Source organism: Haliotis cracherodii, unplaced genomic scaffold (assembly GCF_022045235.1).
Source record: "Haliotis cracherodii isolate W230 unplaced genomic scaffold, xgHalCrac1.p SCAF_4, whole genome shotgun sequence".
NCBI classification, from domain to species: Eukaryota; Metazoa; Mollusca; class Gastropoda; order Lepetellida; family Haliotidae; genus Haliotis; species Haliotis cracherodii.
The window spans coordinates 18,771,759-18,798,411 of NW_027266297.1; the positions used below are offsets into that span (position 1 = coordinate 18,771,759).

General features: G+C 40.7%; 1 protein-coding gene across 1 annotated transcript; it reads right to left on the reverse strand.

Moving 5' to 3' along the window:
* Window positions 1–863: 863 nt before the first annotated feature.
* LOC139479270 (trichohyalin-like) lies at window positions 864–26,653 on the reverse strand. Its single transcript, XM_071262135.1, has 13 exons — window positions 26,578–26,653; window positions 25,549–25,704; window positions 24,260–24,429; window positions 23,074–23,255; window positions 22,503–22,600; window positions 22,264–22,315; window positions 19,050–19,099; window positions 18,455–18,547; window positions 17,243–17,375; window positions 14,430–14,597; window positions 13,772–14,052; window positions 6,021–6,206; window positions 864–5,214 (listed from the first exon to the last, which is right to left on the reverse strand). The coding sequence occupies exons 2-13, from the start codon at window positions 25,693–25,695 to the stop codon at window positions 5,173–5,175; spliced, it is 1,602 nt and encodes a 533-aa protein (XP_071118236.1). The 5' UTR covers window positions 25,696–25,704; window positions 26,578–26,653; the 3' UTR covers window positions 864–5,172.

The window sequence follows — 26,653 nt, forward strand, 5'->3', positions numbered from 1 at the left end:
TATCAAACTGATGTGGTTGAGCAATATTCCCTCACTCCCACCATTGTCTGCTCCTGTATACCAAGGTCATGAGGCAGCACCAAGACAAGGCCAGACCTTAACTGTTATGGAAGACGAAAGGGTCGACAAATATGGGGATAGGTTGGTTTAAGTGTGTGAGGTACAAGCCATTAATGACGTACGTTGTTTCTAGGGGCCTTTTTTTCTGCAAGCCTGTACTGCATATAGATTTGTCTACAGGGTGTAATCAGAAGCGTTACTCTTTCTTCTGCTGTAATTTGTTTGTTGTTTAACGCAGCACTCAGCCAAATGCCGGCTATATAACAGCGGTCTGTAAATAATCGAGTATGAACCAGACAATCCAGTGACTGACATCATGAGCATCGATCCACGGAATTTGGATACAATGACATGCATCATCAAACAAGTCAGCGAGCCTGAGCACCCGATCCATTAGTCGCCTCATGACAAGCATACCTTTTACGACAAGCATGGGTTGCTAAAACCTATTCTAACCAAATGAGACAAACATATCTCCTAAGTGATAAAATAACACTTCAGAAGACAGCAAAAATGTGTGAAAAAGACTATTACAAATATACAGTTGATTTACTCTTCATACAAATTCATATGTGATGTTGGCTACTACATATTGAAGGCATTCATTGTAGTTGTGATGTGTGTGTTGAGCAAATATTTCTGAAAGGACTTCAGGATGTGAAGTCGACTCCACCACCATTGTAGAGGAGCCTTTCCATGACAAAGACTGTACAGTGTGACAAGCTGACTGCTGTCCATGCTTGCTGTGACTGTACAATTACCTGTTCGAGGCGGCTTTACTCCCCTGCTTAACAGACATAGTATTCATCAGTACACGTTTTATTGAAATAACATACAAACTTGATAACAGTTGAAAAAAATGTTTTTAACAGGTATCACAATTGTGGCCTGCCACGTGAATGGAGGGAATAGGATTTTGTGTTAGACACATGTCAATCACAGTCGTTTTTCTGATTAACCCATATATGCACATAAATATGTTTTAACCCTTGAACCAGCATAAGGTCAAATGAAATATTTCCAAGACAAAATAATGACTACTTGGCTGTTAGTAGGACTATCTGGTTACATTACTAATTACTAATAGACATTCACTGGATATGTTTCAAGGTTTGACAGTGAATTTATTATATTTATTCAACAAGCAAATATCATACAGAAGCACAAATAATGTACAGTGTGCAAAGATATTTAAAAAATACCTTCTTGTATGGACAGTGAGTTAGTGAGGGGATTAATATATACTGCTCGAATTTGTGAAATGATTTTACAGAAAGAAAAGATCAATGCACCATGACCAAGTACCAGTGATTAATTAACTTGTCTCGCTAATAATAGTACTTTTTATCATCCTCCTAGAAATGGTAATTTTAAACCCCTGAGAATTTATATTTATTTCTCGAATCTAATGAAACATGTCTAGAATACATGGCACAAATATAATTACACACATCCAAGACAGTCTATGGTCTTCTAATTAACATTTTGATCTGCAAAGAAAACAGCCTTGACTCGTAAGTACATGTACATAACAACAGCCTTGGCCTGTAAATGTGGCCTTGTCCCAATAACAAGATTGTGAAATATAAGATGATATAAGCTGAATAAACATGTGCAGCTGATATAAGATGCAGAGTTTTATGAAGATTGTTTCCTGATCATATCAAACTTCCGATTACCCAAGCAGATAAGAGGCATTAAATATAGACACTTATCAAGCTTACTTTCATCAGCTGCCCCATGATAGGCTGAGTAGCTGCTAAAACATCATATTGATAATAATATTTACAAAAACAGAAGCATCATTATGTTATGGCATAAAAAAATATGATAAGACTGGTAACTGGTGGAAGATATTATGGAAAGATAAAAATATGGATATCCTTGATATCACTTACAGATCAGCTTCATTGCAAAAAGATGCAAGGTAATCACATTATTATTTTAACATGCATGCATGACTTAAAAGAATCGTTCCTTGTTATGTTGCAAAGTATACAAAGTCTTGTTTGAGGAACGCTCACATCAAGTTAATATAAAGACCAAAATTCTACATGTAATATAAAACTTGATTATTCAACCGACTTCCCATAAATGAAAAAAAGAACGGTACATGATTAAAACTCTTCCTTTATGCCCAAATCTATATGTTCCACAAGGTTTCATGCTAACACTGACAAGGCTATGTGTGGACTATCAATAGAATCATGAAACATGTAGACCGGTATGTCAAAGATTTACATAAAATACACACACCCCGGCAACACTGCCGAGTCCCCACACCATCAGGACTATATCAATAAAATACTGAAAAGAAATGTCAACATGACAAGAAAGCTGAAGGCACTTGTTCATATTTCCAGTGTTTGTTGAAAATTGCCTTTGCCTGACTTTATGAACTATTCCTCATTTCATAGCACTCGGCATGAAGAAAGATCATTTCTAAATTCATATACCATATTCTACGTAATAAGTGCCCGGGGTGCTCTCTTAATTAGAAATAGGGGGCTCTTATTAGCATATCATTTTGGTGAGGAAAAAAAAACGATTTGGAAGATTGTAATAGTAGTTTATGCTGACAGCCTGAAATGATACAAAAGAAGAATCTGTGCATATTATACACAATAGATATATTTTCCAGAATTTAATTGCCCATAATTGAGGGTGCTTATAACACACAAGTGCATATCATACATGAATAAATAAGTCTTGTGTACATTGATCAATCGGAAGTGGTGCTTATTGGGATTGTTCACTAGCCTGTATATTAGCAAATATAGCCGTGGGCACTTATTAGCGCAGGGCGCTTTTTACGTCGAATACGGTATACCAAGTTCAGAATTTACTTATTATGAAACATAGACATAGAGAATAACCAACAAGCTATGAGGAATTATAGATAATCTGTCCAGAGTGAATGAATGGGGCATAGAGTTATGTAGGTTATTCTACATATTAATCATTCACATTATAAGACAAAAAGTGAAGAAAATATGTATGAAAAGTCAAACCGGCAGAGAAACTTCACTGAAGGCAAACTATTGTTCAGAAGACATTCATTCATCAAAGCTTATACATTACCTGTCTAGTGTTACAAGATATTTTTCATTCATAGCCGTCAGTAATTGTGAGCCACCAGGAGAAAAGGGACCTTATGGGTGCTAGGAAACAATTACGCTATGGTGCCTGACCAGTTTTAGCCATTGACATACACTACACACAAAAAGTTAAGGACCACAGATTCTTTCATATTTCTATTGTTATAACCGACTTGATATTGTCTGATTGGCTTGCTATCAATCTGTGTTAATATGTCTGGGTTTGACATAATACACCTACCTCACACATCAATACATATAACGATACTTGAGTCATAATTAGGTGTCATTGACTTGAAAATTTAGTGTTAAAATATATATCGACCCAAAAGTATCACAAAATATCAATTATTATGATAATAAAAACATTTATTATTCTGTATGTGTATAGATATAAATTACCTTTGTATAACTGCAATTAATCAATTTAATGATAAATATGAACGAGGCTCATTAAATGTTTAAAATTAAAGTTTTGGCCTTCAAATTGTCCATCCTAACCAAGGTATCTTATTAAATGAAAATCTTTGTAGTAGTTAATTATCAATTTAGTATATTTATAAATTTGTATTGATGCAGTATTGACATTAAAAAGTTATTGATATATATCGACATGGCAATATGCAACATCCCTTAGTCATTATATAAGAATCGCAAAATAAAGATTGCACCTTTATGTGTGAATTTCTTCCCATGACCCAGCTAACAAGAATTTGATAATTTCATGACAGGCTAACTTAGACTTGTTCTAATACTATTTTTATTCAGATAAAGCATTTTCTGTTATGATTGTGGTGAGGTAACTTTGGTCCGAATGGTTGTTAGATCAGGTTATTACAACATTTCAAAAATAACACTTTTTGAAAATCGATGCATGAGTAGGCATATCATATATTGTGTCATCTGGTGTAAACTGGCAATACATCAATACATCGATGTATCATGACACCCATATGTCTTCAAAACTGTCCTTCCTTAGACCACACCTTGTTTTATTACTTGCTTTTCGGATTTTTCACTGGAAAATAACTGTATAGGTGGGGAAGAAAAGCAAAAGCAGTTCAATTTTTCTTTTTTAATTTTCTGCTCTACTACAGGTCGGCTGGTATAAAAATATATAAATGGTTTAATGTGAGAGGAAAGCCTGCAACACAGCTGTTGCTTTAGCAATTCAAACCTGAGGAATCGAGCGGGAACACTGTTGTGCATCTGTGCATCCTCTCAAATTCAGGAACAACAATCTTTATTTGGACTCCCATGTTTAATAATGTCAACTTCAGCGGGTCCCTGTTTAATAATACTTTTTGGTGCAATAAGCTATCAGCTTATCGGTGGGATTAAAAAAGGAGCAAATTCGGACTTTATTGATGTTGTCCATTTCAATAAAATTTAGAGTCACCAGATCCATAAGGCAAGTAAAAAAAATGTACGGCAACGTAATAACCAAAAAACTATCAGAGGTCATGACATGATGTACAACATCAACTGTCAAACAAGAACAGCTTTCTACTGCCATTTGAAGATTTTGAAACAACGGAGACTAATTTCAAAAGCATTCTTACACACTCCTACATTTCTCCAGGACATATGAGATATATGACTTACTCTGTATAGAGGACTACTACCAAATGCTTAAGAAATGCTGATTCATGGTGGCTTCATGGCTCTGTGATAACATCAAAGCTGGCTACATGTGTTGGAATGTGTCATTAAAACCTCAACAGAAAGTGAAAAAGTACCCAATATTGAACACAATAGCAGTGAAGATGAATTTCGCATGGACAATGGAATGCTAGTTGTGATTTTTGATATTTCAAAGATTTATGCTGAATCATATGAAACACTTTCTGTTTTTTCTGTGTGCAAAGTTCTGTGGTGTCACAGCTGTAGGCCAATTGGTCCAATTGATTCTTTTGTCAAAATTGACATTCTTTTTCATAATGCAACATTTTCTTTCTGCAGAGATAATTTCCCGGTGCAGTGGATGGTTCAGTTATCAAGTTGTTTTTTATCCTTATTTCTGGACATCCAGAGCTTCTTCTACCATTGTGATGGCCTGAAATAGATAACACCAGTAAACAAATGATCATATAAACATACATGAGCACTTTGATACCACTCATAAAGCAGACACATTTTCACAGCACTGTTTTGAGGTCCCCAAAACTTGTACAATTGAACCCCATTGTCTCGAACTTCTGTGGGCCAGAGAAATAGTTGGACTTATCTGAGATTCAACGAATCCGAATTGACCTTATTATCATATGACCAATCAACAATTTCCTGCATTTGGTGTTTCATGTCCTAGTCCGTTAGGCAATAAGTTTTTGTTATAACTTGTCAAAAAAATGAAGTTCCACTTATCAGGATAAGTTGTTTTTTTATCTCTTGGAATTATAAACTGAGTTTGGGACCACTGAGAATTTGACACTTCCAGTTTGACACATCTGGGTAAAAATAGTGATAAGTATAGTAAGAGTTTGACAGAATGGAGGATTTGACACATTTGAGTTCGAGACAATGAGGTTCAACTGTATATATATATATGCAGTGATGAAAGAACTTTTGTCAGCTCTGACAGATTTTTTTAGGAGTCCAAACTAAGTGTCTTTGGTAGGCCAACTTTGAAAAAATCATATTTTTTAAAGAGTGTTTTAATTGTTTTCTTTTTTTTCATGATCACCCTCACCCATCAACCACCTCCCCTATGAAAAAAAATACCAGTCCCTTAATCCGTTTCAAGACAAGCATGAGATACCAGCGACCTATTCCCAGAATACACACTATATCTTGGTCTTTGTATTTGTATACATGACATCTATCTATCATCAGTCTGTTTCCAAGGCAATAGAAGTGACCTACCCAGACATAGAAGGTTGCTGCCCCCGCTGACACATCTCGAACCTCGTCCAGTTCAAACTTATCCAGGAGTGTCTTGGCTCTCTTGGCGATGGCTATTGGGATCTTTGCAGCCTGGGTCTGCACACACTGACGTTTCAGACTCTCCTTGCCCGTCTTCCCAACCAGAGCCTGGACTGCCTTCCAGTCCTAGATACATGTGTACATAAGTGTAAAGGTAAGTCCCAGCAAGGTGTGTACACAAGGGTAAAGGTAAGTCCCAGCAAGGTGTGTACATAAGTGTAAAGGTAAGTCCCAGCAAGGTGTGTACATAAGGGTAAAGGTAAGTCCCAGCAAGGTGTGTACATAAGGGTAAAGGTAGGTCCCAGCAAGGTGTGTACATAAGGGTAAAGGTAAGTCCCAGCAAGGTGTGTACATAAGGGTAAAGGTAGGTCCCAGCAAGGTGTGTACATAAGTGTAAAGGTAGGTCCCAGCAAGGTGTGTACATAAGTGTAAAGGTAAGTCCCAGCAAGGTGCGTACATAAGGGTAAAGGTAAGTCCCAGCAAGGTGTGTACATAAGGGTAAAGGTAAGTCCCAGCAAGGTGTGTACATAAGTGTAAAGGTAAGTCCCAGCAAGGTGTGTACATAAGTGTAAAGGTAAGTCCCAGCAAGGTGTGTACATAAGGGTAAAGGTAGGTCCCAGCAAGGTGTGTACATAAGGGTAAAGGTAAGTCCCAGCAAGGTGTGTACATAAGGGTAAAGGTAGGTCCCAGCAAGGTGTGTACATAAGTGTAAAGGTAAGTCCCAGCAAGGTGTGTACATAAGTGTAAAGGTAAGTCCTAGCAAGGTGTGTACATAAGTGTAAAGGTAAGTCCCAGCAAGGTGTGTACATAAGGGTAAAGGTAGGTCCCAGCAAGGTGTGTACATAAGGGTAAAGGTAGGTCCTAGCAAGGTGTGTACATAAGGGTAAAGGTAGGTCCCAGCAAGGTGTGTACATAAGTGTAAAGGTAAGTCCTAGCAAGGTGTGTACATAAGTGTAAAGGTAAGTCCCAGCAAGATATGTAGATAAGGGTAAAGGTAAGTCCCAGCAAGGTGTGTACATAAGTGTACAGGTAAGTCCCAGCAAGGTGTGTACATAAGTGTAAAGGTAAGTCCCAGCAAGGTGTGTACATAAGGGTAAAGGTAAGTCCCAGCAAGGTGTGTACATAAGTGTAAAGGTAGGTCCCAGCAAGGTGTGTACATAAGAGTAAAGGTAGGTCCCAGCAAGGTGTGTACATAAGTGTAAAGGTAAGTCCCAGCAAGGTGTGTACACAAGTGTAAAGGTAAGTCCCAGCAAGGTGTGTACATAAGGGTAAAGGTAGGTCCCAGCAAGGTGTGTACATAAGGGTAAAGGTAGGTCCTAGCAAGGTGTGTACATAAGGGTAAAGGTAGGTCCCAGCAAGGTATGTACATAAGAGTAAAGGCAAGTCCCAGCAAGGTGTGTACATAAGGGTAAAGGTAAGTCCCAGCAAGGTGTGTACATAAGAGTAAAGGTAAGTCCCAGCAAGGTGTGTACATAAGAGTAAAGGTAAGTCCCAGCAAGGTGTGTAGATAAGAGTAAAGGTAAGTCCCAGCAAGGTGTGTACATAAGGGTAAAGGTAAGTCCCAGCAAGGTGTGTACATAAGAGTAAAGGTAAGTCCCAGCAAGGTGTGTACATAAGTGTAAAGGTAGGTCCCAGCAAGGTGTGTACATAAGTGTAAAGGTAAGTCCTAGTAAGGTGTGTACATAAGAGTAAAGGCAAGTCCCAGCAAGGTGTGTACATAAGGGTAAAGGTAAGTCCCAGCAAGGTGTGTAGATAAGAGTAAAGGTAAGTCCCAGCAAGGTGTGTACATAAGGGTAAAGGTAAGTCCCAGCAAGGTGTGTACATAAGTGTAAAGGTAAGTCCCAGCAAGGTGTGTACATACATAAGGGTAAAGGTAAGTCCCAGCAAGGTGTGTACATAATGGTAAAGGTAGGTCCCAGCAAGGTATGTAGATAAGGGTAAAGGTAAGTCCCAGCAAGGTGTGTAGATAAGGGTAAAGGTAAGTCCTAGTAAGGTGTGTACATAAGAGTAAAGGTAAGTCCCAGCAAGGTGTGTACATATGTGTAAAGGTAAGTCCCAGCAAGGTGTGTACATAAGGGTAAAGGTAAGTCCTAGTAAGGTGTGTACATAAGAGTAAAGGTAAGTCCCAGCAAGGTGTGTACATAAGTGTAAAGGTAAGTCCCAGCAAGGTGTGTACATAATGGTAAAGGTAGGTCCCAGCAAGGTGTGTACATAAGTGTAAAGGTAAGTCTTAGCAAGGTGTGTACATAAGTGTAAAGGTAGGTCCCAGCAAGGTATGTAGATAAGGGTAAATGTAAGTCCCAGCAAGGTGTGTACATAAGGGTAAAGGTAAGTCCCAGCAAGGTGTGTACATAAGTGTACAGGTAAGTCCCAGCAAGGTGTGTAGATAAGAGTAAAGGTAAGTCCTAGCAAGGTGTGTACATAAGTGTAAAGGTAGGTCCCAGCAAGGTATGTAGATAAGGGTAAAGGTAAGTCCTAGCAAGGTGTGTACATAAGTGTAAAGGTAGGTCCCAGCAAGGTGTGTAGATAAGTGTAAAGGTAAGTCCCAGCAAGGTGTGTACATAAGTGTAAAGGTAAGTCCCAGCAAGGTATGTAGATAAGGGTAAAGGTAAGTCCTAGCAAGGTGTGTACATAAGTGTAAAGGTAGGTCCCAGCAAGGTGTGTAGATAAGGGTAAAGGTAAGTCCTAGCAAGGTGTGTACATAAGTGTAAAGGTAAGTCCCAGCAAGGTATGTAGATAAGGGTAAAGGTAAGTCCCAGCAAGGTGTGTACATAAGAGTAAAGGTAGGTCCCAGCAAGGTGTGTACATAAGGGTAAAGGTAGGTCCCAGCAAGGTGTGTACATAAGGGTAAAGGTAAGTCCCAGCAAGGTGTGTACATAAGGGTAAAGGTAAGTCCTAGCAAGGTGTGTACATAAGTGTAAAGGTAAGTCCCAGCAAGGTATGTAGATAAGGGTAAAGGTAAGTCCCAGCAAGGTGTGTACATAAGTGTACAGGTAAGTCCCAGCAAGGTATGTAGATAAGGGTAAAGGTAAGTCCCAGCAAGGTGTGTACATAAGTGTAAAGGTAAGTCCCAGCAAGGTATGTAGATAAGGGTAAATGTAAGTCCCAGCAAGGTATGTACATAAGAGTAAATGATAAGATAGGTTCTAGCAAGGCATGTATGCAAAAGGAAAGTAGGTAAGACCTAGCAAGGCATGTGCAAAGGTCTAAACATAGGTAAGTCCTGTCTCAGTCTAAACACAGGGAAGTCCTGTCTCAGTCTATCCACAGGTCTAAACACAGGGAAGTCCTGTCTCAGTCTATCCACAGGTCTAAACACAGGGAAGTCCTGTCTCAGTCTATCCACAGGTCTAAACATAGGTAAGTCCTGTCTCAGTCTATCCACAGGTCTAAACACAGGGAAGTCCTGTCTCAGTCTATCCACAGGTCTAAACACAGGGAAGTCCTGTCTCAGTCTATCCACAGGTCTAAACACAGGGAAGTCCTGTCTCAGTCTATCCACAGGTCTAAACACAGGGAAGTCCTGTCTCAGTCTATCCACAGGTCTAAACACAGGGAAGTCCTGTCTCAGTCTATCCACAGGTCTAAACACAGGGAAGTCCTGTCTCAGTCTATCCACAGGTCTAAACACAGGGAAGTCCTGTCTCAGTCTATCCACAGGTCTAAACACAGGGAAGTCCTGTCTCAGTCTATCCACAGGTCTAAACACAGGGAAGTCCTGTCTCAGTCTATCCACAGGTCTAAACACAGGGAAGTTCTGTCTTAGTCTATCCACAGGTCTAAACACAGGGAAGTCCTGTCTCAGTCTATCCACAGGTCTAAACACAGGGAAGTTCTGTCTTAGTCTATCCACAGGTCTAAACACAGGGAAGTTCTGTCTTAGTCTATCCACAGGTCTAAACACAGGGAAGTTCTGTCTTAGTGTATATACACAGGTCTAAACACAGGGAAGTTCTGTCTTAGTATATATACACAGGTCTAAACACAGGGAAGTTCTGTCTTAGTGTATATACACAGGTCTAAACACAGGGAAGTTCTGTCTTAGTATATATACACAGGTGTAACCAGATAAGTCATGTTACATTGTGTACACAGGTGTTAAAACATAGGTCGGACTGACACAGTGCGGCCTTGCTGAAAAGACATGTAATACTGTATTTTGTCTATCATATGACAGGCTTAGGGGTTTGGGCGCCTAATAGAGGATATACATTAATCTTTAAGACAGGTTTTGATTCTGTTGAACAGTTCCGACTTGTCACATGATATTACAACTTTATCAAGACACTGGGTCGCACATCGTTTCTTGACAACAAAGAGCATGTCATCTATATTATCATGGTTAGCACATATTATTATATGATATCATATAAAAAACAGATAAAACATGACTTGTTTGATAGGCATCATGGGCATTTCATAGAAGTTGACGGATGACATAGTAAACACAACTTCTTTGATTACTGTGAAGGCGACGTTTCGGTATACATCCTTATACTGTTGTCAAGCATGGTTTGAAGCCGACGTTTGGGTATAGATCCTTGCTTGACAACGGTATAGTGAGTGAGTATGGTTTTACGCCGCTTTTAGCAATATTCCAGCAATATCACGGCGGGGGACACCAGAAATGGGCTTCACACATTGTACCCATGTCGGGAATCGAACCCGGGTCTTCGGCGTGACCACTAGGTAACCACTAGGCTACCCAACCGCCCCGGACCGCCCCGGACAACGGTATAAGGATCTATACCGAAACGTCGGCTTCACAGTAATTGAAGGAGTTGTTATCCATAGATAATGTGGTTCATATTCAATGTAAGAGTCAAGCCTTGAGTGATGGTGGTCATGGACGCTTACCACCACAAGGGTGGTCATGGACGCTTACCGCCACAAGGGTTGTCATGGACGCTTACCGCCACGAGGGTGGCCATGGACGCTTATCACCACAAGGGTGGTCATGGATGCTTACCGCCACGAGGGTGGTCATGGACACTTACCACCACAAGGGTTGTCATGGACGCTTACCGCCACGAGGGTGGTCATGGACGCTTACCACCACAAGGGTTGTCATGGACGCTTACCACCACGAGGGTTGTCATGGACCACGAGGGTGGTCATGGACGCTTACCGCCACGAGGGTGGTCATGGACGCTTACCGCCACGAGGGTGGCCTTGGACGCTTACCACCATGAGGGTGGTCATGGACGCTTACCGCCACGAGGGTGGCCATGGACGCTTACCACCACAAGGGTGGGTAAAGTGCTTAAAGCAAAGGATTCAAATCCGTAAACATCTAATCCTGGAAGCAAATCTGATGCAATACAGCTGCAAAGAAATTACATGGCACCAAATCGTATGCAAAACAGCTGCAAAGAAATTACCTGGCACCAAATCTTATGCAAAACAGCTGCAAAGAAATTACCCAGTAGCAATTTTTATGTTATACAGCTGAAAATTAGTTAACTGCTGATAAAACGAAAAGATGTGTGACAATGGTGCATACATGTCAGTACTGAAAATTGTGTTTTCTTAAAATTGTTCACAAGAAACATAGTGTCATTTATTACTCTACTGATTCACAAAACATGTAGAGCACATCAAGATTCAGAACAGTATATATGTTGTTTCAAGGGGAACCCCCTTTTAGTGGTATCTTAATTAGTAACATCCAAGGAAGACTTTTCACTGGTCACATATAAAAGTGAGTTAGTGCCGTTTTGATCAGTATTTCAGTAATATCACAGTATGTCGACTTAATGTGGGAAGAAAGACCACAGGAAATATTTTCAACTTTGAAGAAAAACAGCCTTAGCATATGTTTGGTGCTGACAGAACAAGGATCATAACTTGATCCCAGGAACAGTGGATCCTGACGTGGCTAAGGGACACAACTCTAAACAGGGAGATGTTACACCTTAGATTACTGGGGCAGATTGCCATAACTCCTCACCCCCACCTCAACAGGGAATAACATAATGGCAATGTCCCTTATGGATTGAACCCTTAACACATTTTAGTTTATTAAATGGCCGCCTCCATGGCCTTTAGTAGAGCATCCGCCCGGAGAGCGGAAGGTCTGGGGTTCGATCCCAGGCCGCGTCATACCAAAAGACGTTTAAAGATGGTACTTGTTGTTACCCTGTCTGGCGCTCGGCATAAAGGGGCTAAAACAAGGACTGGTCGGCTCGGAGTCAGTGTACGGTGTCTGAGTGGGGTATTCATGTTAAACTGTGGCATGGTATCTCAGTGAGCTAGCACTATAAATCGGCATCAGTCCGGACGAGTACAAGCAGCCACGCAAACACGTGCATGCACGTCGCTATATAAGTGCAATAATCTTGGACGCGACGTTAAACCCAATTTTACCTCACCAGTTTATAAAATAGTATCAATTATGAACACTAGTATAATCTGACATCAACACCTGGCAAAATATTCTTGACAGGGAACATCTACATATACATATATTTCTGTACTAACATGTTTCTGCTGCAAGCACATTGCCAACATGGCCAAGTCATCTCTGTACAACAAACACTTAAATCTTGCAACTTCCTAGCACATATGTAAGAATCTAGTAAGCAACATTTTGGAAATGGAAACTCACTACAAGGTTCTCCTGTGAACACAAGAGGTTGAAAGTAGCCATGTACTGATACAAAATAAGAGAGGATGAGAATAAAAGCAGCTATATTGAAGACATAGCCATACAATGGAAACTAAAGCAGTGTGTTTTCTACTAAGGTAAATGTAATTGAAGATGGAACAGAAAATTGAAAGAATTATGCTGAAAATATATACACAAATGGTCTAACTATTGGAGTAAAAACAGTGTGCTAGTTAGATGTTATACATGAGTATTTTTAATGATGTCACTGAATATCGTGATATTGATGTAATCGTAAATTGTAAATACTGATGTTGTATTTATACAAATTTATGAATATCGATACTGAGTTATAAATTCACTGCCACAGAAACGTTTACATTTATACAGATTACCAGGATTTAGATGAACAATTAGAAGGCAGAAAAATCAATCTTAAACATTTCATGGATCAGCCAACTGGGTAGTTCATATTTAGCATTAAATGGATTAAATGCATGTCTACACAGGTAATTTGTGTCTATACAATCACAGAATAATTTTATTATTAATCAATGTATTGATTATATATTGTGATATGTTTGGGTCAATAGATCAATACTAAAATATCCAATCAATGACACCTCAAACATAGTTATGTGGTTCAAGTTGGAGAACTAAGTCCAGTTGCACACCATTGGGGGGGTGTTACAAAGGGACAAAACTCTGTCAATAGTCACAAACCGCTAGATACTTGCACATCTCTTTGAATTTGATCATTTGAATATAAAACATCTGCAGGCTAGTGTCCTCACACATCTTCATGTTCAATATATACTGCTCAAAAGAAGTTAAAGAACACCCAATTTTTTCATAAGACTATAGTTAATCTGTCATGGCCGTGACTTCTTAAACTAGATTTTTAAAAATGTTTGGGTAGTCTCATGTAACAATAAATGTCTGCATCAAACTTCAATTATATTTGAAATCTTCAGTCTTGAATTATGATTTGAACATGCTGAATGTCATTGAATTGTCTATCAGAAATACATTTAAGGGAAATAAGCATCAAGATTACAAAAACTACCAATGTATATGTACGAACCTTCGTATCCTTCTCCTTATGGCCAAGAATGAGCAGTGTGACAGTCATTACTGTGTGGACGACCAGCGGAGGCTTGGAGTAGCTACGGATCTCGGCCACAGTCGACTGCTTCAGCTCCAGGATCTCGTGCCGGATTCGCTCCAGACGCTTGAGTCGGCTCAGCATCTGGTTGGCCTCCTGCATCTCACCCGCCAACTGAGCCTCAAAGCCGTTCTTCTTGACGAAGTTCATGGCCTGCTCCAGCTCCTCTATTTCACGTTTTGTCATTGCTCGCTTCAAGTCTGAAATGACATTATAAGTCAGACACAAGAAATCTTGACTGTTGTAAGGTTATTATAAGGTATGGCTGTTTCAAAGTTGCAGCACTTCAATTGCTACAGAAATCGTAGTGCTCTGTCTGTCGTAAGCCTATTGATGTAAGGGGCATTACTCTCATTCCTGGAAGAGCTTATTCTATGTTTATACCTTGTCTATTCTGTTGTCTATCACAATGTTAAAGTAAGGGAGTTTCATCACTGTAACTACATGGGTTTTTAAAGTCCATGGGCTGAAAAAAGGGAGGGCTTAAATGTGTGCATTCCTGGTACATATATATACATATATATAAGACCATAATAATAGACAACTCTCTAATGCTGAGGCAAGACTGCATACATACTGTCTTTAGCAGTAAATTCCTTGATCAGTCTCTGGGCCTTCTGGAGATCCATGTCTGTGTCCTCCAAATTGTACTTCTTGAATTCTGTCACAGAGTACTCCAGCTTGAACTTGTCGCGTGACTTGATGGCCACCTTCAGCTGGTACCGAACCCTCTTGTTCCGGTGCTCTGTGGAGGAAAGGAGCCATTTAGATGACAACAGGATGGAAAATATCAGACTGCAGGTGGTGTGCAGTAGCGTAGTGGGATACATGGGTACTGAGTCAGTGAGTGAGTCAGTGAGGGAGGGAGGGAGGGTGAGGGAGAGTGAGAGTAACGGAGGGAGTGTGGGTGAGTCAGTGAGGGAGTCAGTGAGGGAGGGAGGGAGGGAGGGAGGGTGAGGGAGAGTGAGAGTAACGGAGGGAGTGTGGGTGAGTCAGTGAGGGAGTCAGTGAGGGAGGGAGGGAGGGTGAGGGAGAGTGAGAGTAACGGAGGGAGTGTGGGTGAGTCAGTGAGGGAGTCAGTGAGGGAGGGAGGGAGGGAGGGAGGGAGGGTGAGGGAGAGTGAGAGTAACGGAGGGAGTGTGGGTGAGTCAGTGAGTGAGAGTGAACTTGAGTGAGTGGGATACATGGGTACTGAGTCAGTGAGTGAGTCAGTGAGGGAGGGAGGGAGGGAGATGGAGAGTGAGAGTAACGGAGGGAGTGTGGGTGAGTCAGTGAGTGAGAGTGAACTTGAGTGAGTGGGATACATGGGTACTGAGTGAGTGAGGGGAGCAAGTGAGTGAGAATGGTTTTATGCCGCCTTTAGCAATATTCCAGCAATATCACGGCGAGTCACACCAGAAATGGGCTTCGGCATGACGAGCCAACGCTTTAACCACTAGGCTACCCTAGTGGAGGGGAGGGAAGGAAGTGAGGGAGTGTGAGTGAGTGACTGGGATACATGGGTACTGAGTGAGTGAGTGAGGGAGGGGAGGGAAGTGAGGGAGGGAGTGAGTGAGTGAGTGTGAGTCAGTGAGTGGGATACATGGGTACTGAGTGAGTGAGGGAGGGGACGGGAGTGAGGGAGAGAGTGAGTGAGTGACTGGGATACATGGGTACTGAGTGAGTGAGTGAGGGAGGGGAGGGAAGTGAGGGAGGGAGTGAGTGAGTGAGTGTGAGTCAGTGAGTGGGATACATGGGTACTGAGTGAGTGAGGGAGGGGACGGGAGTGAGGGAGAGAGTGAGTGAGTGATTGGGATACATGGGTACTGTGTGGGTGAGTGAGTGGGTGAGTGAGTGAGTGAGTGAAGTGAGTGAGTGAGTGAGTGAGTGAGGGAAGTGAGGGAGGGAGAGAGTGAGTGAGTGAGTGAGGGAGGGAGGGAAGTGAGGGAGGGAGAGAGTGAGTGAGTGAGTGAGGGAGGGAGGGAAGTGAGGGAGGGAGAGAGTGAGTGAGTGAGTGAGGGAGGGAGGGAAGTGAGGGAGGGAGAGAGTGAGTGAGTGAGTGAGGGAGGGAAGTGAGGGAGGGAGAGAGTGAGTGAGTGAGTGAGGGAGGGAAGTGAGGGAGGGAGAGAGTGAGTGAGTGAGTGAGGGAGGGAAGTGAGGGAGGGAGAGAGTGAGGGAGTGAGTGTGAGTCAGTGAGTGGGATACATGGGTACTGTGTGGGTGAGTGAGTGAGTGAGTGAGGGAGGGAAGGGGAGTGAGGGAGAGAGTCAGTGAGTGAGTGTGAGTCCGTGAGTGGGATACATGGGTACTGTGTGGGTGAGTGAGTGAGGGAGGGAAGTGAGGGAGGGAGAGAGTGAGTGAGTGAGTGTGAGTCAGTGAGTGGGATACATGGGTACTGTGTGGGTGAGTGAGTGAGTGAGTGAGGGAGGGAAGTGAGGGAGGGAGAGAGTGAGTGAGTGAGTGTGAGTCAGTGAGTGGGATACATGGGTACTGTGTGGGTGAGTGAGTGAGTGAGTGAGGGAGGGAAGGGGAGTGAGGGAGAGAGTCAGTGAGTGAGTGTGAGTCCGTGAGTGGGATACATGGGTACTGTGTGGGTGAGTGAGTGAGGGAGGGAAGTGAGGGAGGGAGGGAGTGAGTGAGTGAGTGTGAGTCAGTGAGTGGGATACATGGGTACTGTGTGGGTGAGGGAGGGGAGGGAAGTGAGGGAGGGAGTGAGTGAGTGAGTGTGAGTCAGTGAGTGGGATACATGGGTACTGTGTGGGTGAGTGAGTGAGTGAGAGTGAGGGAGAGAGTGAGTGAGGGAGTGGGATACATGGGTACTGTGTGGGTGAGTGAGTGAATGAGAGTGAGGGAGTGAGGGAGAGAGTGAGTGAGGGAGTGGGATACATGGGTACTAAGTGAGTATTTAAGGATTTAATGTTGCGTCAACCGTTTTGCAGACATATAGCCACAAAAAAGTGGTATTCAAGGCAAAAGAAGCAGACATAGTAGGTAGACAATAAAGAGTATATGGGGAAGATTGGATAGTGAGGTAGGAATGGGTTGGACAGCTTGAAATGTCAGAGTAGGTGGGATTGTTGGGTTAGCTGGGTAGAAGACAACATAGTAAGTAAGAGAGGTAGATGTGCTAGGTGTAGATGGATAGAGTGGAATAGACCGCCAACCAAGTGAGGTGGATTAGAAGAGGTATTTGGGGTATTAATGAGATAAAAAGAGTTGGTGTGGTGGATGGGTAAGGTGGGCCTAGCTCAGAACTAATTCCTGTAAACTTTAATTCTTCAAATCCTGACAGTTATTTCCTAAACAGTCACCCAAGCAAAAGAAGATGTGAGTGAGTGGATGCAAGAGAGGATGTTAATCTGTCCATACTCTCTTCTCTGTATCAAGTGCTAAATCCAACTGCAGTTATACCTATGTAAAGTTTGGACATCTTGGCCTCTTCATCCTCCAACTGCTTTCTCCTCTTCTCATCATTCTCCTGCTCTCTTCGTTTCTTGAGACGATTCAGTTCATCCTCAGTCTCCTTCTCCTTGCGTTCTTCCTCCTGATACACACACACACACAACATAAGTCAGCCATAGTGTTAAAATGATCATTTAACTCTCATGTAGAAAACGCATTGTTTAACCTTTTCATGGGCATTTTTCAAATCATACAATTGAGAAAATGTATGCAAGTATATAAAATGAAAATAACCTAAACCACAAACCATTATTTCAAATAAACAATAAACATGAAACATTATTTCAAATAAACAATAAACCATTCAGGCATTAAATAAATAGGAAAATATAATTAAACTGCATGTCAATTCTAGCCATACTCAAATGGTTAACAAGTCATAAACATGTATAAAATGAATTTCACACAAATATAATGGCACAGGCTGACTACAAGTTACATGTTAAAAACCTTACCTTTATATGATCCTATTTGGCAGTCATAAAACACAACAGAATGATCTTAATGAAACTGCATAAGACTATCTTTGAATGGTATCAGTATTTCAGTTACATATGGCACATTAGATTCAAGTGAGAGGAAAGCCAGAAGTGATGCAGGTCTTCGGCCTTAACACTTAACCCATGATACAGGTATGGTACAGACAAACCTAGAAACATAATTAGGGTGAATCTAGAATTTGAACCCTATGGTTCCTTGCTGTGGCTAAGGGATGCAACGCTGCACAGAGAATTGCGATGTGTTAGGTATCATGTTAGATGACAGGGCCCAATTTGCCCCAAACTGCATCAACTCTGTGAATATCACAATATAGGAAAAAAGTCATCAGTTGAGTGAGTGAGTAAGTTGGGTTTAATGCTGCTTTGAACAGTTTCTTTAGTTATATCATGGTGTGTCTGCTTAATGTGCGAAGAAAGCCAAAAATGATGCAGATATTAACCACATTGGTGAAATCCATGAGCATGGGTTCGCTGCTGAGACAACAAGAAATACGATCAGCTTCAACCCATGACAAAGGTTCCTGGCATATCTAAGGGGTGCAACTCTGCACAGAGAATTGCAGCACCTTAAATGCCACTCATGCCTCTTATTTGGTGTCTAGGAAATGCTTCCCATATGAATTAACCCCAGAGATTCAGGTCAAATAGTTATCTCTCCTACCTCTTTGACCTTCTCCACATCCTTGTACTTCTCCTCTTCTTCCTTGCGGCGCCTCTCCTCTTCCTCTTCCAACTCCTTCAGGCGCTTGGCCTCCTAAATACATTGTCAAATACATCTGATTGGTTGAAACATGGAATAGTGGTACTCGAAAGATGGAATAGTGGAATTTAAAACTTGGAATAATGGGATTTGAAATGCAATCTCGGGGATTAAAATTAAATAAATGCCACATTTCCAATTTATGTAGCTAGGAAATAGGCGTGTCAACATGTTTACTACACTAATTTTATATTCAAATTGATTTATATTTGAAGAACCATATAAGCTGGTTCAGTTGGTGTATATCAATACACATTACATTTATCTCCCCTCTTATGGGCAGTCCATGTGCAGGGGTTTACCCTGCACATGGACTGCCCATAAGAGGGGGCTCACACAAAGCTAATATGGATTTGTCAGGGTTGTGTTTGATAGCCAAACATGTTTTCAGCATGTAGTTAAAGATTTAATGTACATTTAATGTTAAATTTTCATCATGAAACGTTTATACTATTATCATTTTGTCAAAAAGGATGCATTTTTGGCTGACATATACCTCTTCTTCTTCTTTCTTTCTTCTTTCTTCTTCTTCCCTTTTCTTCCTCTCTGAAAACATTTAGCAAAAATATTTACATGAAATTGATTTCATTTACTTTGCTACAAACAGCTGTGTGAGCCGTTAGACCAGCCCACACAAACCAGTCAAGACAGCAGCCAAGGCCACCAGTAACCTATTGTCATCAATAAACCAATTAGCATCTCGTCAATTTGTTACTTTTGTTTATTGTTTCCTCTATCTAAAAAAATATCAAGAGTAACTCTGTATATTGCCCAGTATTTGGACACTTCAAAGCCATTGAGCTTATCAGTCTCAATGACTGGGACAAGTCAGCTGAGACTTCAATTAACCTATGAATCACTTCATTGTCATCTCTGTTTGCAAATCATCTTGTGTATTCATAGATGTTTTTAAATAATATTGAATTTTTTACAACAAGTTGTAATATACCACCTATCTCACACTATGCATTTCTTCCACTCCTGGTGTGGAAACATGTGGAAACCTCCTAGAACAAAGTTTCCAGCTTTAAAACAACATTTCACTCAAACACATCCCAACCATGGCCACCACCTTCACAATGAGTAATGCACCACTGCAATCCTGTGCGATCCGGCCCTTAGCGACCTGATCACCTAACACTTACTTCTTCATTCTCTTTCTGGAGCGTACAGGCTGCTTGACGGACACTGGAGGGGATGTCGTATATTCGCTGAAGCTTTAAAATAAACGCGCACAAGGCAAGGTCTTCATGGTCTTCTGGATTCAAGATAGGATGATGAATAGTTGGTCTGGTTGTCCTGGAAGCTGGTTCTTAGCAATGAAGTCCTAGCTAAGGCCAAGAAAGACTTTCCCATGATGTTGCCTCTCAAAACAGACTGTTGACATCAAGAGTATAAATCTTACTTATTAATTGCCGTTGCTAGTGCAAGTAGAAACACCGTCTTGAGCATGAACATTTTCAAAATCTTAACTTCCAAAGGTTCAAAGTCCTCCGAAGATGGAGGACAGAAGATGATAAGGTCCCAGGCAGGTGATCAAACTTAGGATGATTGATCAGCAAGTATGTAAGACTGAATAAGATTTTGCAGTTCAGCTACCGGGGAAATCTTTGAACACTTAGTAGTAGCAATAACTGAGTTAACTGCTGCTAGATAAGTAGCCAAAGTCGTTCCCTTGAGTTACCTTGTAGAACGTAAGTGCTGGAGATACTCAGCAATTTGTTGAGGTGATGCAGTGGTCGGGCTGTTGATGTCTCTGGCTTTACACTGTTCTTCCTCTTAGAATAACCCTTGAGTGAGAACCAAGTGGTGGCTATTCTAGGTACAGCGAGTTGAAAGTCTTCATGTTGAAAATCATCCGTAATGTGTTGCTGTCCTTTCTCGGGACCAGAAAAATTGGGGAATATTACCCTGGGTTACTTGGGATGGGACCTAGACAATCTATTGCTTGTTGCTAGACTAATGTACTAATGATGTTTTGCAGGGATGGAAGTTGGCTGGCAGCGTACTGTCTCTGCAGAGGCCTGGATGTGGTTGGGGTTAATCCGGTTAAGGTTGATCCCTAGGAGAGAGAGATATCGGTGTCAATCTCCAAGACAATGTTTATCTGCTGGTGAAACGTCTCGATATTGATCTTCAGGATGAGGTCTATCTGAGTATGGATCCATAGCAGAAGCATAGCGATGTCGATCCCTCGGAGGGGTGTATCGATAGCATTCCATGAGTTGGTGTTGATCCAGAAGAGGAGGGAATCGATGTTGATCCGGATGTCAATCCAACGAAGTGTCTTGATAAAGCAGTTCAGGTCAATGGTGATCTGATTGTTCATTTGCAGCTGAGGGGTGACAAAGTTGATCTGAAGAATGATTGTCTGGTAAGGTGTATCGACTTTGAGACATAAAGGTATGAGTTCGTGGATGGTATCGATCTACTGGTGAAGGGTTTCGATATCGATCCCAATGTCAATTAGGTTCTACAGATTGATGTCGATCTGAAAGTCGATATCGATCCGACTGATCTGAATTTGCAGAATGATGTTTAACCACCTGTCGATGTCCATCCTTCTGTCGATATCAATCCAAATCATCTGAACATCTGAACGCTCCTCGCTACAATATTCATCTGAAGGTGAAGCGCGAGTACAATGACGACTCTGCCTGCCTTGTGGAGAGGGTGAAGGAGAGGGTGAAGAAGAGCATGAGGTAGCTTCCTTACTCATTGGTGAGTGTCCCTGAGACTCCTGGGGAGAGGCTGAAGAAAGAGTGGGATGGATTGTATCATCATGTTGATCATCCTGGTGGGAAAAGGGGGATGATAATTGGCTCTCTGCTGATAGTTGGGGCACATAAGGTGTTGCTTCGCCATTATCGTAGTAGTCTGGACCGGAGACCTCTCCTTATTTGGCACAGTACTGATAGCGATGTGATGGTAGATGTCTTGGTAGGTTTGGCCATGGAAACATATGAGCTGACAGACGCCTGCACAACATGTTTAGGTTTCTGGGTAGCAGATGGTCCATCCTCCACATCCTCAGATAACAACTTCGATCTTCGATCTGTGTTTCACTTCTAACATTTGTGAAAATAAGTCTGAAAATCTTCCTCAGATAAATGTTTGCATTGCAAGCATCTGTTTGACACCTTGCACTGTCCACGATAATCACAGCTGTTGCAGTGAGGATCTTCTGTAAGAAATGTATGATCATATTTTTGGCAAAACAGGAGTTTATCTGTTTTAAACTGTCTGACATGTTGCAGTTGTCCGACAGTTACAAGTTGCAGGTAGGTATGTCAGGTCATCAGGTCGCTTAGGGTCAGGTCGGATTGCATGGGATTGCAGTGGTGCATTACCAATGGTTTAGGTGGTGACTATGGTGATGCTGGGATTTGTTCAGGTAAAATATTTGTTCTAGGACATTACAGGTAAAATATTTGTTCTAAGACGTTACCTTACCAGAATCGAATGAAGAAGAGAAAATGCATAGTGTGAGATAGGATAGGTTTAGAAATTTAAGAGGTATATTCTCAATATGGTATCACATTTTTCTGTGTGTATTCGTGAGGAAGTGGTGCTGATGATACATAAGTCTTGAACTTTTGCTCTGTTAACACATCACCTCACAACTGAGGAGTCAAGATCTTATTTTTGAAAGATGCTCATATCAATATATTTTCATGGAATTCTGCTCATATTAATTCCTTCTAGCTTACCATCATCTTCTAACTCCCGCTTTCTTCGTTCATCATCATCCTTCTTCTTATTCTAATAACAATACAAAAAGTTGGAATCACCGTAACAGAAAATCTGGTATATTTAATTTTCATAATAAATAACTTGCTTGCATTGTAAGGTGAACCACAAGCATTAATCCTGAACATTGTATTGATATCCGTTAATTTTACAAAATGCAAGATGTACAGAATCTACTTTAGAACGCATGAACACCTACCTGCTCCTTCTTCTTTCTTAGTTCTTCTTTCTCCTTTTTCAGCCGCTGTCTCTGTTTCTCCGCCTCCTCCTCCAACTCACGCTGCCGACGAAGCCTCTCTGAACACACAAAATAAGATTCGAGCTTGATGTTCATATTTTACAGAAGTATTTTGTCTCCATTGATCATGTCTTAACAATAAAACAGTCACTCAATTATGTTTAAGTCTATAATAGTGATCTTTGAATAGTGACAGTTCAGATTAATGTGATTATTTACTGTAAAGTGACCATTACCTGATAAAATAATGGTCATAATAATAATAATGGGACAATGACCTGGGCTCCCGGTAACTGGGAACACTGGTTGCTATTTACTACATATTCACTATCTTTTTAAATGTGAACATAAAGTAGATCTATTATGGGCAAAACAGGTAAGTTCTATAGTCTCTATACAGTTTTAAGATCTCTGCATGATCTGCTAATCGACTTATCATCATATCTAGTGATATCTAGACTAACTGAACAAGTTCCAAGTATCCTTCAACTACACAACTCAGAACTATCATCTTCATATAAACACATCCTACCTTCCTTCTCTCTATCATCATCTTTATTTTCCTTCTCAAGCTTGAGCCGACTAGGAATATCACACAGAAGGACCTCAATTTCAGCGAATGACACTCCACTGCCAGGCACAGCTCGCCTCAACAGGAACTCCTCCCATGCCCGCTTGGAGAAGTAGCGGCCATGAACTGTCTGGACCAGCCACCTGCAAACACAAAATGTTTAGGTGTACGCTCAAACATAGGGACAATGACTTATGGACGAGGCAGTGAGTTGGGTTCAACGCAGCTTTGTACAGTATTTCAGTTATATCACAGCATGTCAGCTTGATCAGAGGTGGGGGAGGGGACCTAAATTGATGCAGGTCTTAGACTTTTACTATTTGGGTGAAACCCACAAGCACATGAATAGCAATGAAAGACAAAAACCCGGATTTGAACCCACAATCTCTTCCGTTGCAATGCTTATACCATTGAATTATGATTGTAGATGTAGATATTGATTTTGATGGAATCAGTCACACAGCCCGTAACTGTCGTCTGGAACACTATGTCAACCTTTCTGAGGTTGCATGATTAGAAAACACATTCCGACGGTCCCTTTCCTGATCTGGTAAGTGAAGCTCTGATTGGTCAGATGAAAGGTTGTTCTGACAATACCCATAATGGGATGTCCTCAGGTCTTTGTTTAGCAGTAACCAGAACTGATTTGAATGAGATTGTCTTTGTGTTGAAATGGCAATCCTTCTAACACATGATTCAAAACTACTGGGTATCCCTGCTCATTGCTTGACATGCAACATTTCAAATATTTGTGTCTATGGTGTACTTACCCAAATTATAGCATTATTGTTACAAAAAGTTGAAAGCTAATTTCTAAACATGCATAACATTAGTATCAATATACAGAAAATGTAAGTGTGTGGTTAACATATATGTTGAGATTGGGAAATCTGTGGAGACACAGAAATGAAGTTCCAATTGGGATGGACATAAATGAATATGTTTATTTTGGGAAAATGTTTGAATTTTAGTGCCAAATACGCTTTCTTGCCTGTATGTATGAAAAACATAAACATCCTTTTCCTAAACATTGGCTTAACAGGTACACAAGTAAATTAAATGTTTAACTGAACATCTAGGTAACTGAATGTCACGTGAACTTTGTGATTAAATGCTCTCTGCTGTAGTGATATAGTTTCTCTCTCACCTAGCTTGCTCCTCCGTGATGAGGTCAGTCTGTGTTCGGTCTAACATGGAAAACTCCCAGCGCAAGTCCTGGACAAGGAAATAACGACGATCCATCTCCTGCAGAGCATCGTACAGTTCCGTCTCACTGCACATGTCTGTTGCACAGGTGTATGCCAGTGAGGCCAGCACCTGTCAGAGGATGAATTAAACACTACAATCACTAATGCATCAAGGAAACATTTAACACTGCATGCATGAATATCGGCATACAATTGCAATCAAATTTAACAGTATGATAAATTCCTATGAAAAACATATTTCTAATACGCAAATGGGAGGTTTTAGTGTTGATTCTATCACATGTTTAATAAAAAAACAGAAACAAACAAGAAAACAGCGCTATCACTATCTCCCGCTATACATCTTCCCGAGGCAAGTGAGTTAACTGACTTTAAAAGTCCAGTTTCCACCTTTGCCAAATTAGGCTGAAATTCCTGGGCTAAATCGTAGCGCCACCAGTGGTTATATCCCTTCTAAACCTCTCTTATGGACCAATCAGATTCCACCTCTCGTATCACTTGCATTTGATTCAAACAAAATGGTGGCGCCCAGTCAAGACAATCTGATTGATAATCAAGATCTATACTGTGATAAAATGGGTCTTACTTCGCGAGGTGCAAATCATGTGAGCACTTTGATTAAAATCATGAAAAGATTTGGAAAATATCTGTTGAATTGGCGGTGCACATGCTTTGTAAATCCTGCAATCGACCGAAATCAGCACGACATTTTACAAAACGGATACCGATTTTGTTGCGCGATTTTGATTTGACTATGCATAGACTCGTTTGCCCAGCCAAAATTTAACTACATAATACCAGCCTAGTTTGGCAAGGGTGGAAACTGGACTTTTATAGTCAGTTAACTCTCTTGCCTTGGGATGATGCCGCTATAGGACACATCACAAAGTTGTTGGTTCATATAGTAGTGAGTATAAGCTAAAACAAAAACAGTCCTATAAAGCCTAAAGAAGAGATAGGCACTAGGGTCACTTTAAGTTGTCAAAAAAAGTGATTAAATGTGATTAAGTGATTTAACAATAGGTTAGGTAATGATGTTTTATTCAAATTTGACTGCACGTATCAGCTTATACATGCAAATGATGTAACAGTGTCTATATCAATATATGAAAAGTGAAATAATATGTTACAGTGTACACATGATGAAGATGATGAAGAGGGTCTGGAAAATACAAGATAAAACTTCTCAAACATTTGTTTCCATTAAAATTCTTAACCAAAGACCAACCTGTGGCATGCTGATTCCACCAATTCTAAGATCTCCATGTAGAATCTGAAGCTGTACATGAGTAAGCTCCCCTGTCCTCATTGTGTCGTACTGGTTGAACACATGGTCAAAAACGTGGCGCTTTTCAATGACATTCAGTTCACCCATTTTGGTATCCTAAGAAGTAATGGTTAAAGTAAAACCATGCCAACACAAATAGTGACATTATCCAAACAGTAAGAACAGATACAGACCTGTTATGTATTATAGTGATGGTGAGCTGAATTCATAGTTCATGGATACATTGCTATTAGTACCATGACTATCCAGCATAAAAAAACTGTCATTAGTCCCAACCAAAATTCATAATGGCTAAGGTATCAAATGACATTTTTAATACAACTTTTGTTATCGTCTTTTTCATAGACAAGATGGTCAATTTCCTAGCAGACTGATGATTTACAGTTGGCAGTGTCAAATACACAGATGAAAATATTTACATTTTCATCACAAATTTCACTACTAATTAGTTGTTGGTTTTACAGTTATCAATGCATCATTATATCTCCCACTAATATCTAGTAAATATGAAGAATCATCCTTTTTTACACACATAGTTATGAACTTAATGCAATGTTAAAAAATAATCACTCAAAACTTACGACAACTTTAATAACATTTTTTATGTTACGAAAATGGATGGATCTACTCATCAGACAACATGGCAAAGGCTAGAAACGACTCATGTTAGCAGGATGGCCGGCGGCACTCTTGCAGACATTAAAATGACAAAAGCAAACAATCATAATAAAATCTTAATAGAAATCGAAAGAAGTATGTCCATGCTCAATGCCTTGTTTGTTTTAACATTTGGTCTCATACATTTTGAGTAGGCCTCTCATACATTTTGATTAGGACTACTTTTGAGATCGACCGTTCTCGGCGTTTCGAAAGAAATCGTCGACAGATTACAACTGAAATGTCAAAAAAGTCTAAGGAATGACATGGTCAATGCCACTGATATAATTAAAGTGAAAGTCAACCACATACTTTTATCCGAAATATGTTTATTCCTTATCCGTATCTACTTCCGAAATGGGCACCTGTCATTGTCGGCCATGTTTCA